Source organism: Urocitellus parryii, chromosome 7 (assembly GCF_045843805.1).
Source record: "Urocitellus parryii isolate mUroPar1 chromosome 7, mUroPar1.hap1, whole genome shotgun sequence".
Taxonomy (NCBI): domain Eukaryota; kingdom Metazoa; phylum Chordata; class Mammalia; order Rodentia; family Sciuridae; genus Urocitellus; species Urocitellus parryii.
The window spans coordinates 134,959,803-134,974,216 of NC_135537.1; the positions used below are offsets into that span (position 1 = coordinate 134,959,803).

General features: G+C 39.1%; 1 protein-coding gene across 1 annotated transcript; it reads left to right on the forward strand.

Annotated features, from left to right (window-relative positions):
• The first annotated feature begins 3,101 nt into the window (after window positions 1-3,101).
• LOC113186479 (uncharacterized protein C12orf71 homolog) lies at window positions 3,102-6,754 on the forward strand. Its single transcript, XM_026393944.2, has 3 exons — window positions 3,102-3,169; window positions 5,423-6,101; window positions 6,494-6,754. Exons 1-3 carry the CDS (start codon window positions 3,102-3,104, stop codon window positions 6,752-6,754), a joined length of 1,008 nt encoding a protein of 335 aa, XP_026249729.2.
• The last annotated feature ends 7,660 nt before the right edge of the window (window positions 6,755-14,414 follow it).

Genomic DNA, 14,414 nt, shown 5'->3' on the forward strand with positions numbered 1-14,414 from the left:
AGTAGGTATGTTGACTAGAAGACTGAGATTGATTCTGAGGACATCTCAGGGAGTATTCTGCTTCCTAAACGGAAGGCATTCATTTTTCTCTCCCTAGGCCTCTTCTTACTGTATTTCCCCCTATTTTATCTATTACTTCATGCATTTTATCATTAACTTCTTTTATCATTAACTCCTATCTGCAGTGTCGAGGCAGCAGGACCCCTGTGACTCCCAGGATGGTTTGGGGGAAATTTCTGGGTCTCGAGGAGTGGCAGAGGGCAGTGAGTCACTGGGAAGTCCCTGTCAATCAATAGTGTTCAGACAGTCAGAAAGCTGTTCTGATGTCCCTGGGAACCAGATTGGTTCTAGAATGTTATTCTAAAATATCCTGGCATGGTGGCTCATTCTAGCAAGATGGCTGGCATAAGGGCAACATGGAGGGTGAGGGTGGGGGCTGAGAATGTCACTTAACCACCATAAGTCTGGCTGTCTTCATTTATAAATTGAGGGAGATGTTATTACGAGACCTCACAGGGTTGTTCCAGAATGAATGAGATAAAGCAAGCATTTGATAAGTACTATGGCTGGTGGGGGTGGCCATGTTCTTGAGGATCTTCCCCCCACACGTCATCCAAGGCATATCTAAGAGAGGGACTTGGAGTCAACTCTCATGGAGCTATTTCCAGCACTGAAGCCATTTCACCCAAAGTTAAAGTGTTCACCAGATCTTGATTTAACCAAGTCCTCTCCATCCACCTCACTGTGCTCTCTGAATTTCCTCTGCGACTGTCATTAAAATTCTCCTACAGGTCAACCTCTTTGAGGGTGGTTGGACTCATCCTTCTTGCTGACTCTTCCTAGGTTGCCAGTTCACCTCCCAGGGCCAACATCATCTTGCTCACTCATCCACAGTTTCCCTCGAAGGTTTTTCCCCTCCTTCTTTTACTACCACCCTGTGTGACTTTCATTGTTCACATTTTGAGAAGCTTATGAGTGTTTAGTCTTAGAGTCTTCCTTTCCTCAATTTCAACCTCCTTATCTCCTTCCTCCCTTCCACAGACATTGAGTACATAGAATCCTCACTAGCTTAATGTAACCAAAAAAGATATGTGGATCTTTGGGGTCAAGGGGCTATTTATTGAAGAGTTAAAGATAGGAAACTATGACCATAAAGGCTTGAGGGTGAGAGTAGTCTGTAGTAAGTATACAAAGAGTTCTAAAGAATGAATAATTCAGCCTGAGAGAGTTGAATTGAAGTTTTCATAAAAAAGTATCACATAATGTCCATTTACATTGGTATTTTCCCCTATTTTTTTAATTGTTAAAATACATATAAAGTGTACCTGTTTATCCACTTTTATGCATACAATCCAGATGTTTTGAGTATATTCATATCTCCTTATGTTGAGTCTACAAAGTAAAGCAATATATTAACATGAAATAGCATTAAAACATGCATAATGTAAACATCAAGTTAAGAATAGTGCTTAAAAGGGAAGTGGGAAGCAAATGGTATACCAAAAGGAGAGATCAGGGGCCTAAATTTTTATCTATAATATATTCTTTTAAAAGGGGTTCGGAGATTGAACTCAGGGCACTCAACCACTGAGCCAGTACCCCAGCCCTATTTTGTATTTTATTTAGATACAGATTCTCACTGGGTTGCTTAGCACCTTGCTTTTGCTGAGGCTGGCTTTGAACTTGTGATCCTCCTGATTTAGCCTCTTGAATTGCTGGGATTACAGGCATGCACCCCTGCACTTGCAATGAATCAAATATGGCAAAATGTTAAGGCCTGAAAAACTTAGTTATAATATGTGGTTGGTTGTTTTATCATTTTTTCTACTTTAGTGTATTTTTCTTTGACCTTTTTATCTTGGCCTCAGTGTACACTTCCAGAGAAGGTGCAAGCACACTAAGAGCATCCATATATCCCTCAACCCATTGTTCCAATGTGGACATCTTACATGGCTAGCACAATGAGCAGACCACGATGTGAACTTTGGTGCAGTACCATTAATTAACACAAAGACAGTATTGGAATTACCCCAGTTCTTCCACTAATGTTCTTTTCCTACTCTAAGATCTCATGAGGAACACAAGTTGCATTTAAATGTACTTTCACATGAGTCACCTGCAGTCTGTGACAAGACCTCAGTCTTCTCTTACCTTTCATGACCTGACAATGATGAGATATTTTGTCAAATGTCCTATGGTTGGAATTGTCTGTCATTTTACCATAACTGCAGTAAGGTGATGCATGTTGGCAAGAATCCACAGAGGCTTTGTTGAGCATTCCATACATCTTATGGCAGGATCAGAATGCCTCTTTTTTATACTTTTAAATTATATCATAATTTTAAAAATGGAAGCTAGGTGCAGTGGTGCATCCTGTAACCACAGCTACTCTGGTGACTGAAGCAGAAGGATCACATGTTCAAGGTCAGCTGGACAACTGTCTCAAAATAAAATAAAAAAAGGGTGTGGGTAGAGGTCGGTGGTAGAATGCTTGCTTAGTGTGTACAAGGTTCTATGTTTGATCCCTGGCACTGCTATAGAAGGAAGAAAGGAAGAAAAGAAAGAAGGAAGGAAGGAAGGAAGGAAGGAAGGAAGGAAGGAAGGAAGGAAGGGCAGGCATAGTATGTAATCTGGAATCTTGAAACAGAATAAGTAGGAGATTGTAGTCTATGTGTGGCGGTGCATAGTTGTAATCCCAGTGGTTCAGGAGGCTAAGGCAGGACAATGCCAGTTCAAAGTCAGTCTCAGGTTCTTAACAAGGCCTAAGTAACTAGCCAGACCCTCTCTCTAAATAAAATATATTTTAAAAAATGGCTTGGGGGGGGGATGGGGTTGTGGCTCACTGGTAGAGTGCTCGCCTAGCATGTGTGAGGCCCTGGGTTCGATCCTCAGCACCACATAGAAATAAATTTAAAAAAATAAAGGTATTATGTCCAACTACAACTAAAAAAAATAAATATTTAAAAAAATGGCTTGGGGATGTGTCATAGAGGTTAAGTACACCTTGGTTAAATTCCTAGTATCAAGAAAAATAATAGTAAAGATGAAAAACATAGAAGGTATTACACATAAAATGAGAAACTTTTACAACAAATTAGATGATGGAGTTATGGAGTCTGAGAAGTCCAGGAGCTGCCATCTGCCAGCTGGAGACACAGGAGTGCCAATGGTAATGTTCTAGTCTGAGTCTCAAAGCTGGCAAAGAAGGAGAGCTGATGAGATGAGTCCAGTCCAAGTTCAGAGGCAGGGAGCACTGATGTCCAAGCCCCAAGACAGTTGGGAAGAGCAGTCTTCTGTTTTATTCAGACCTCCAATGGATTTGAAAGAGGCTTGCCCACACTGGGGAGGACAATCTGCTTTACTAGATCTACTGGGTAAAATTTATTTATTTATTTGTTTATTTTGGTACTGGGTGTTGAACCCAGAGGAACTTAACCAGTCAACAACATCACGAGCCTTTTAAAGTTTTATTTAGAGACAGTCTTGCTGAGTTGCTTAGGGCCTTGCTAAGATGCCGAGGCTAGCTTTGAAATCACCATCCTCCTGCCTCAGCCTCCCAAGCCACTGGGATTACAGGTTTGCACCTCCACACCTGGCTTACTGTTACAAATATTAATCTCATCTAGAAACATCCTCACAGACATACCCAGAATGATGCTTAACCAAATATCATTTTGAAATGGGAATGATTATTATGTGCAACTGTATTTTGAATACATGAAACTTCTGTTTGGCTTTTATAGGGCATCCCAACCCAGAGTTGGTCTGGAGTCTCAGAAGACACTTGGACTTGGCCTGGATTTTTGGACAGTGCCAGAGCTGTGGAGACTATGAGACTCTTGGAATTCATCTTGCTCTGTGAGAAGGATATGAGCTGTTTAGGAGACAGGGGCAGAATATTATATTTTGGATGTGAGGTGTTCAGCATAAGCTCTTGTAATGCAAGAATATTCAGAAGTCAAAGGAGTAGATTGTGAGAGCTAAAACCTAATAAACTCATCTTAGTTTGAATGAACTGACTGGTGAGTCAAGGTAGGTGGTGGGACATGTTTGCAGGAGGTGAGTCACTGGGGCATGGTCTAGAAGTGTTCTTCCTGTGGTCCATTCCTCTGTCTGCTTCTTGACTCCTATCTGTTGTCAGCTTTCCTCCTCAGGGTCCTCCTGCCATGATGCAACATGGACCCAGAGCAAAGGAGCCAGTTATCTACGACTTTTGAAAACAAGAGGCTCCCACATACTTTCCCTTCTCTAAGTTGTTCTTGTCATATACTTTGGTCACACTGACAGAAAAAAATGAATAAAGCAAGGGAATGTGTCCTTTGGATCTCTATCCCCATTTTTCCTTCCACACTTGTGTTCTTCTGTTTCCACGGTAGCCAATTGTCTTAGTGTTCTGTTGCACTTCTTAGTTACTGGATTCAGTATCTGAAGGACTTCAGATAGCCTGTGTCTGCCTCAGGAGTTGGAAGCATCTCTTTTCCTAAGGAAGACACTAGAGCCAGGTGTGATAGTGTCTACAAGGTACATGAATATGAATGAGAGAGAGAGGGAGAGGGAGAGATCAAGTGAAAGCCAATGTGTGTATATTCTCTTCCCCAATGACTTGCTGGAGCATCATGGGAAATGCTGGACAACAGATACCATCAGATGGTGGGAAGATGGACATTTCAATAGCTGTATTCTTTCTAGAAGTAATTTAATATCAATTATCATATTTTAAAAGGATTTGTAATCTTGGATCTAATAACCTAACCTATAGGACTATAAAAGGAGAGGCAGAAATTTTTGGATAAGGGGTTTACTATCATTAAGAAGACTATTGTCAATGGTCTTAATCATGTGAGGTTCATTGATCATTAATAGGTGATTAGCAAAGAGACTTATTGGGAAAGTGGTTAGAATAGTCACATATGTATTTCCTGCTAGCTGTGTCATAAAATTTAATAATCTCACTTTGTTTGATGTGACATTCACACACCTAAGATGTGTGCACACATGTACAATCCATCCATACATGTAGATATGAAGAAAAAAGTACTATAAAGGAATGCAGGAAACTCTTTTCCTGAGAGTTATTATTCCCCTTGGATGGTGGGATGGGGGTATTTATTTTTATCTTACTCTTTTCCTGTTGTTTTCAAATTTTACACAACTATCTTTTAAGACAAGCAGTTCTTTCAACTGTAGTAATAAGATCAAGCATAAGAGGAATCAGGTGGAGATGCTCAGTAAAGAGGGTTACTACTCAATAAGTTTTTAAAGAGAAAGAAGCGGCTCTTCTGCCCCTGATTGGAGAGTGCAAATATAGGATGCACTTCTGCCCGAGTGTGATAGTTGTGAACAGAAAATGGAATGAGTATGATTTTCTAAAGTACATTCTTCTCAATATCACCTATTAATGTTTTTCTTTTGACGTTTCCAGTGTCAAGGGAGACTGGGCATTTGAGCCCTTGGACTCCAAGGAGGACTCATCCTCCGGCAGCAGCTGCCCTGACACAGAGCACTGCATTTCAGAACCCAAATTTAACCAGAGCCTCTCTGTAGGCTCTTTCCCCTTTGAAGACAGCACTGACTGCGAAGACTTGACCTCTGAGGGTCTTCCTGGCCTCATCCTCCCTCCTGTCCAAGGGGCCTGGGGAACCAAGAGTGTAAGGAGATCCATGGGTAGAAGAAATAAAATCCAGGACAAGCCAGAGAAGCTTCGTGAAAAAGCCATCATTGAGATCTTGTACTCCTATCTGAGCTGCCTCCAGGAAGATGCACTAGCTGGCTGGCCTCAAAGTGATGACTACCAGAGGATGGACAAGTGCCAACAGGAGACGGTCACTCAGGCCTTCTGCGAATTTGATGATCTCATGAAAAATATTAAGGCATTTCTAGACAATACAAATGATGACGAAGACAATTTCTCGGTGCTTTCTGATCCTCCTCAGGAGGAGGATGTTCAGCCATCCAGAAGTGTCTCTTCCCATATGGATCAGGTCGTTCCTGAAGAACACGAGGATTGTCAGGACTTGCCCAAGTGGAAACCACCAGAAAATGGAGATACCACACAGTTTCCAGAAATGCCTCTTGGGCTTGAGGATGATGAAATTGTTGAGGTGAGCACAGATCTGCCCAGAGCAAGGGGTAGGCCCTGTGTGTGTAGGGGTGCCAGGTGGGACAGCATGGAGTCCTTGTACCTGCTGTGAAGCAGAAGAGGGACCCCAGTGTCTGAGCCAGATGAGCAATGGGAGAAGGACCACCGCAAGGAAAGGAGACAGAGAAGAGGTATTGGGAAAATGCCAAGGAACACTGAGAGAAAGAGAGGGGAGGAGCAGAGAGATGTACTAAAGTGCATGTGTGCATTTCATGATGAAAGAGTAATGAAACTTTGCACTTACAGTTGGCTAATTTTGGTACAAAAGTAAATTAGAATTCCATAAATGAGTCAATATTGGCTCCATTACTGCTGACCCTTAATGTCTCTAACTATTCTTCATTGTCTTGGCAGATGGAAAGCCAGGAGACTGGCACTGCAGAAAGTGCCTCAGTCTCAGCAGAGCAGTCAGACGAAGAGGACATGCCTTCAGACGCAGAAAGCATTTCCTGTCTGAATTATAGAGGCTTCTTCCACTGGCTCAGGAAGCAAGTGGTCTCCTACCTGCCAGGGAGAAAGCGCCATGAGAGGGCCAACAAGGTCCCCATTCTGCTGGCACTAAAGAGAAGACATTTTGTTGGAGGCCACAGACTCCTACCTCAAGAATCCTTCTAGTTAGGAAACCCTATATACCCAGAATTTTAATTGTTTCCCCAGCCTGTATTTTAAAATTAGCATGCCTTTTTGTTTTCCCGTTCTTGTTATCCATGTCTTATTTTCCAAGATAACATCTGGGCCCAGGTTGAAAGTACGTATATTGACTAGAAGACTGAAATTGATTCTGAGGACGTCACAGGGAGGAGTATTTTGCTTCCTAAATAGAAGGCATTCATTTCTCTCTCCCTATGTCCCTTCTTACTGTATTTTCCCCACTTTTATCTATTATTTCATGCATTTCAACCTCTTTCATCATTAACTCCTATCTGCAGTGTCAGAGGCAGCAGGACCCCTGTGACTCCCACATGGCAGGATGGTTTGGGTGGAACTTCTGGGTCTTGAGCAAGTGGCTTAGGGCAGTGAGTCACTGGGAAGTGTCCATGTTAATCAATAGTGTTCAGACAATCAGAAAGCAGTTCTGATGTCCCTGGGGAACCAGATTGGTTCTAGCATGTTAATCTAAAATATCCTGGCATGTTGTCTAGTTCTAGTAAGTTTGCTGACACATGTGGCTCATGGGGAAGGAAGGTGAGAGCTACCGTAAACTGTGTTTTCTTATCAGGCTTATCTCTAAAGGTGGCCCATTCAGCTAAGATCTCTCTGCTCAAGAGAGTACTGGTAAGATCAATGTAGCATGGCCCATGTCTTAAATGGCCAGTAACAAATATGAAAAAACACAGAGAGGATCACCAAAACCAGGGTTTATAGATGGTAACCTTTAAAACAGACAGACTGCATGTACAAATTTCTTCCACTTACTTTACCTTTGACAGACCTACTCCAATTTCAAGATTGTGTAATAATCCAGAAAGCCATTCCAAAGCAAATTGTTACAGCAAAACACCTTAGACAGGATCATACCTATAGGTGGTCCTTTCTTCAACTCACTTTCCACTGACAGACCAATTCCAATTGCAGCATTTTCTAAAACACACAGAGACAACAAGAGAGGAGCCCCCAGAACCATGACTAACAGATGGGAAACTTTAAATTGACCAGCCAAGATCTTTCCCAAGAGACTACCTACAGGATTAATGTGGTATTGGCCATGTCTTTTTTATTTATTTTGTGATGCTGGGAATTGAACCCAGGGCCTTGTGCATGCAAAGTGAGCTCTACCAACTGAGCTATATCCCCAGCCCACATGCCTTAAAAGGGAAGTGACAGATACAAACCAAACAAAAAACAGACAACCAGAGGGAATTCCCAGGCCCAAGACCAACCAACAGATGAGAATCATGATGAATGGGGATCATTGATGAAGGAAAGTATTTGACGATGGGAAAGAAAGGGATCCTGTAAGAAAGGCTGAAGAAATCATTCTTAGATACCTAGATAAATAAATTAACTCTGTTATTGTCTCTCCAAAGAAAAGGTTTTTCATTATATTTAATTTGATAAAGTGAAATGCCTGTAAATAGCTAGAATAGCTTGAAAAAATAAAAATTGTGGGGAGAAAGTTGCTCTAAATTCTGTGTCACTACTCATTGACTCACATCTGTCAACTCATAAAAAAATGTTAGATTACACTCTTAAGTCTACATTAGAATATGTTCTAGGTAAATTCACACTTAACAGAAGCGATAAACATAATGAAAAATCATCATGGGCATCTAAGCGTACTTTCAAAGGCAAAAAGATTTATAAGTGTTCTGATAGAGTAAATGAAAAAAATTTTAAATTTTATTTTCTTGGTTCTTCTTAGTTATATATGACAGCAGAATGCATTTTGACAGATTATACATAAATAGGATATCTCTTATTCTAATTAGATCCCATTCTTGTGGGTGGTCACGATGGTGGGGTTCACTTAGGTATTTTCACATGTGTTCATAGGAAAATTATGTTAGATTTATTCTACTGTCTTTCCTATTATTACTCACCTCTCTTCTTTTGGTTCCCCTTTGTCTAATCTACTAAACTTCTTTTCTTCCCTTCCCCCACTTTATTGTGGTTTAGCTTCCACATATCAGTGAAAACATTCAACCTTTGGTTTTTGGGGATTGGCTTATTTTGCTTAGCATGATATTCTCCAGGTCCCTCTATTCATTGGAAAATGTCATAGTCTTTCTTCTTTATGCTTGAGTAATATTCTATTGTGTATCTATGCCACAATTTCCTTATCCATTCATCTGTTGATGGGCAACTAGGTTGGTTCCATAGCTTAGCTATTGTGAATTGTACTGCTATAAATATTGATGTAGCTTTGTCACTGTAGTATGCTGATTTTAAATCCGTTGGATATATGCAGAGGAGTGGGATAACTGGGTCAAATAGTGGTTATATTCCTAGCTTTTTGAGGAATTCAAAAAATAGTTTTTGAGATTCCTAGTTTTTTGAGGAATCTCCATACTGCTTTCCAGTGGGGTTGCATCAATTTTCAGTCCCACCAACAGTGTATGAGCATTCTTTTTTTCCCCACATCCTCACCAACATTTTTACTGTCAGTCATAATATGAATTTCTTCTGGTTACTATGACAAAAATTCACAAATTTAACAGCATAAAAAATGGATGTCAATTTTCTTACAGTACTGAAGGTTAGAAGTCTAAAATCAGTATCACTGAGCTGAAATTGAGTGGTTGGAAGGATTATATCTTTTATGGAGGCTCCAGAGAAAAACCCATTCTTGGCCTCTTCCAGCTTCTGGTGGCTGTTGACATTCCTTGGCTTGTGGCTACATCACTACAATCTCTGCCTCTGTGGTTACACTGCTTTCTCCTCTTCTGTGGGAGTGTACATAATATTCCTTTTTCTTTCTTTCACAAGAACACCCGTGATTACATTTAGAACTTACCTGGATAATCCAAGATAATCTTTCCATCTCAAAATCCTCCACTTCATCACAATGGTTATGTCCTTTTTTTGCAGTATGAGGTATCATTCCCACATTGTAGAAGATATGAATATTTGTGTAAGAGGGTAGGAAGTCTGACCTCCTAGAATCACACAAGAATGTGCTCAGCCCTGGGACATGTAATGAGACTGACCTTGGGTTAAGGAGCAATTTCAAACTCTTTCTGAATTAGTAAAGTTCAAACTTTACCTCTGAAGTTTTGATGTAGGAATTGGCTGAAATAGATGGACAATGGGCAGATTAATAAGAAGAAAAAGATAAAATTTATATACATGCACTGGAATATCAGAGGAATGTGAAAATCCCAAACCCAACACAAATTACAAGCTTACATAAAGGGGTTATTTGGGGACATGGGGTTGTACCATCCACTTTTCCTTTAGGGATAATAGAGAAGAGTCATGCTGTTCCCTTGGAGTTAGCATGACACTGGTACAGATCCCCAAAACATATGAGCAATAGCATTTAAAGCATCTATAATAGCATACAAGTCATTCTGACCTCCATTAATTGCTTTTCCTTAGATAGAAACACCTTTGAAGATTCCTTCCCTCCTATCAATATTATAACCCTATGTTTAGGTTTGTTACTTCCTAGAAACAGGCCATCTTCTCTTTCCTAACCCAGAGAATTGGTCAGGAACTCCAAATTTTATATGTACAATATAGTCAACAGTAGCTGATCAGTAGGATCATATAAAAGTTGTAAAATAATTTATGAACACTTGCTTTTTTCTTTCTAATCAAGATCCTTCATGGGCTATATTATTTACATTTTTTTCTGAATGCATTTTCTGGGTTTCCTTTAGGGTTTATTCAATTGCAAATGGCGGGCAATTCAATTGAAATCAACTTACACCGACATAAAATATTGTGGCCTCTCATAACTGAGCAGTCATGGCTTCATCCAGGTACATAAGTGATGACACTATGACCCAATCTCTCTTTCCATGTCTTGCTTCTGTCCTTCACTTTGACTTCATTCTCTATAGTTTTAAGATATTTCCTGCCAGGTTCAATTCCATGAGAGAGGTCACATCCCTTTTTCTTCAGGTAGGAATCTCAGAATTGGTCTTGCATAGGGATTAATTTAACTGGCAGTTTGATCTGAATGCCTTAACTTACCTTTACCTCTAGGGTAATGTGATGCCTTAGTTTGGTCAGGCCTAAGTCCTATATCCCACGGAGGAGGTACAGCTACAAAGGGGATCGAGGTTAGAGTTTGTTCACCAAAAATAGAGAATGGATAGCCATTATGTTATTTTCAATTATAATCCTAATTGTACATATTTTGGGGTATGGTATGATATTTCCATTTGAACAATGTATACTGATCAAATCAAGCTAATTACCATTTCCATCTCCTTAACTTTATGGTTGGAGCCCTCAAGCTCATCTCTTGTTGTTATCCATAAAACACATTATAGGTAGTTGTGATCAGTAGTGCTTCCACTGCGTTGTGTAACACTAGAACTTACTCCTTCTATCTCATTGTGTTTTGATGTCTATGATCCAATCTCCTCATATTCCCTTCCCTCCACCAATCCCAGCCTCCAATAATCACTGTTCTACACTCACGTCAACTTATTATTAGGTTCCACACATGAAAGAGAACATGTAGTATTGTCTTTTGGTATCTGACTTGTTTCACTTAATTCCATCCATTTTCCTGGAGGTGATAGAATATCATTCTTTATGGCTGAATGATATACCATGTGTATATGTCACCTGTTTATTATCCATTATCCATTGATGGGCATCTAACTTGATTCCATATGCCATTCATTCTATTATATGATGTGAAGTATATTTTATTTTAGCCAGAAGAAATGGTTTAAATAGCTTATTGCATTAAATCAAGATTTTTAAAAAGGCTACATTCTTAAAAATCTAATTTTGCCTGATAGTCCTTTCCTTGACTAGAGGAAAGTTATAAAAAATTATAAAAAGTTATAAAAAATATAAAAAAGTTTATAAAAATTTCCTTCAAAATGTATTTGCCCCTAAACTATTTTCCCTGCATCAAGCAGAATATTTGTCGCAGAGAACTTTTGTATCCACTAGCAAGACTTGTAAATTTTTAATTGATAGATATAATTTACTTGCCATAAAACCCAGCCTTTCAAAGTGTACAAATTGTAATATATTCACAAGGTTGTGCAACAGTCAGTACTAATTCCAGGACATTTTCACTATCTTATTAAAAAATTCTATGACCAGTCACTCCCTAGTCACCTGAGTTCTTGGCAACTAATTTAATTTTTGTTTCCAGAGACTTGCTTATTTCATATGTATTAAGTATGTCACATTGCCTCCTGAATGACCCAGTGCTTTCCCATATAGCCTTCGTTCTGATGTAGTGTGCCCTCTCCTCTTGGGAATATAATAAATTATCTTTTCAGTGGCTCCCAATTCATTGGCATTACAGGACCTAAATAATGACATAACCTATATTTAAAGATTATATGAATTGAGTCATTCAGTATGTTTCATATCTAACTTCTTTAACAATGTTTTCAGGGTTCATACATGCTATAGTATGTATCAGTAATTGATTTCTTTTTATTACTGAGTAAAGTTCCATTGTATGGATATACTACATTTATTTATCCATTCATCAGATGATAGACGGTTGGGTTATTTCCATTTGGGGGTTACAATGAATAATGCTGCTCTGAATGAGTTTCCATGCCTGAAAGTTTTTGTAAGGACATGTGTTTTTAATCTAGGAATGGAATTGCTAGATTATATGGTAAATCTACATTTTACTTTTTGAGGAACTGCCAAACTGTTTCCCAAAGTGGTTATCCTATTTTATAGTCATATCAACAATGCTAGGGTTGTAATTTCTCCATATTCTTTATGAGACTTATCTTTTTTATTTTAGCCATTCTAATGAGTGGTATTTTACAATCTTACTTGTATTTTACATTTCCATAATGATTAGCAGTGTTAAGCATCCTTTCATGTGCTTATTGGCTACACACACACACACACACACACACACACAAACACACACACACACACATATTCAAATCCTTTCCTCATTTTTCAAAACGCTGTATTTTTTATATTTTTATATTTTATTTTTTTAGATGGACACAATATCTTTATTTTTATGTGGCACTGAGGATCGAACCCAGTGCCTCATGCATGCTAGGTGAGCACTCTACTACTGAGCCATAACCCCAACCCCACAATAGGTTGTATTTTTAATATAAGTTTTAAAATTCATTCTGGATACTAGACCATTATTAGATATATGATTGGCAAACATTCTGTTTTTTATTTTGGCTTCATTTTCACTTCCTTGATAGTCCCCCCCTTTTTTGGGGGGGGGCACTCCATCACTGAGCAACATCCCTAGCCATATTTTTGTATATTATTTAGAAACAGGGTTTCACTGAGTTGCTTAGTGCTTGCCATTGCTGAGGCTGGCTTTGAACTTGCAATCCTCCTGTCTCGGCCTCTGGAGCCACTTGAAACACACAAAAAAATTATTTTTGGTCAGGTTAGTGGTAAGAAAACTTTTCCACTTCCAACTGGGGTTTACTTGAATTTTCCACATCCAACTTGGGTACATTATGAATTTGCAAATTAATTGAGAGAATGTTTTCTATTGTGCTTTTGATGACAATGAGACTGGGCTGTCTATCTTCATAGCAGCTAAATTTGCAGGAAGATTTCTGGGAGATGTTGTGGTGTGAACTGATAAATACAACCAAAAAGAGTGTAAATTATAAGTTATAGGTTAGTAAAAAATATAGATTATAGGTATAAGATTTTGAGAAGCGAGATAAGACAATTATAAATCAAAAACTGTTATAGACAGGCCTAAGACTCCATTTTGCTGCCTTCTATAAAAACTTACAAGAGCTGTTTCTGAGAAACTGAAATGAAAGCTGTTTTCTTATAAAAATTGTCTTTCTGTACTTTGTACCCTACAAATTGAACCCTATTCAGGATGCACGGTGGTCGGTGGTCTTGGTGAGCTACATCCTGGGTGTGAATGCCCTTGTGGGTCTGCATGACTTTGCAATAGATTCTCACCCCTCCAACCCCCGCCCAAATTCAGGATGCAACTATCAGGCATCTGCTTGAACCCAGGACTGTGTCAACTGAACTGCAAAGCTATTGCTTTTTTTTTTTTTTTTTTTTTTTAGCTTCTGGCTTGCTTGATGACTGGAAAATTCCAGTCCTGCCTAGAGCCCACAGGTTCCACTTATTAATGTTTTAATTTCTATGATTGGCTAGCTCACATGGCAATAAGCAAGTCACTACTAAGTTGTGGTTTTATCCTTATATTCTCTTTGGATGGACCAGGAAGCTGCTATCCTCCCACAGAGCTTGAGTCTCCAAGGTGGGTGACAGTCCCTGGCCAGGTAAATAAAGTTCTCTTTTGATTTGAAATTTGGACTTAAGAGTGCTGAGGCGTCTCTCCATAACATGAGAGTTAATGGTAATTGTATTTTTTGGCGACTGTTCTTTGGTCAGATAAAGGCAGTTCAGATATGTTTTCCTTCTGCATTGTCTTTAGCTCAAATACTTTTACTTTAAAATAATCTTTATATACCAACTCTAGGAGTTTTATCAGGTCTACATAAGTTTAACTTTTCTCCTCCTTCTCCTTTTCTTTCTCTTCTTTGGTTGGCATGCTTTGGGTTGATGTGTAAGAAACCATTACTTAATCCAAGTTCACAAAGATTTTTATCCATGCTTTCTTATAACAATTTTCTAGTTTTAGCGCATATATTAAATTGTT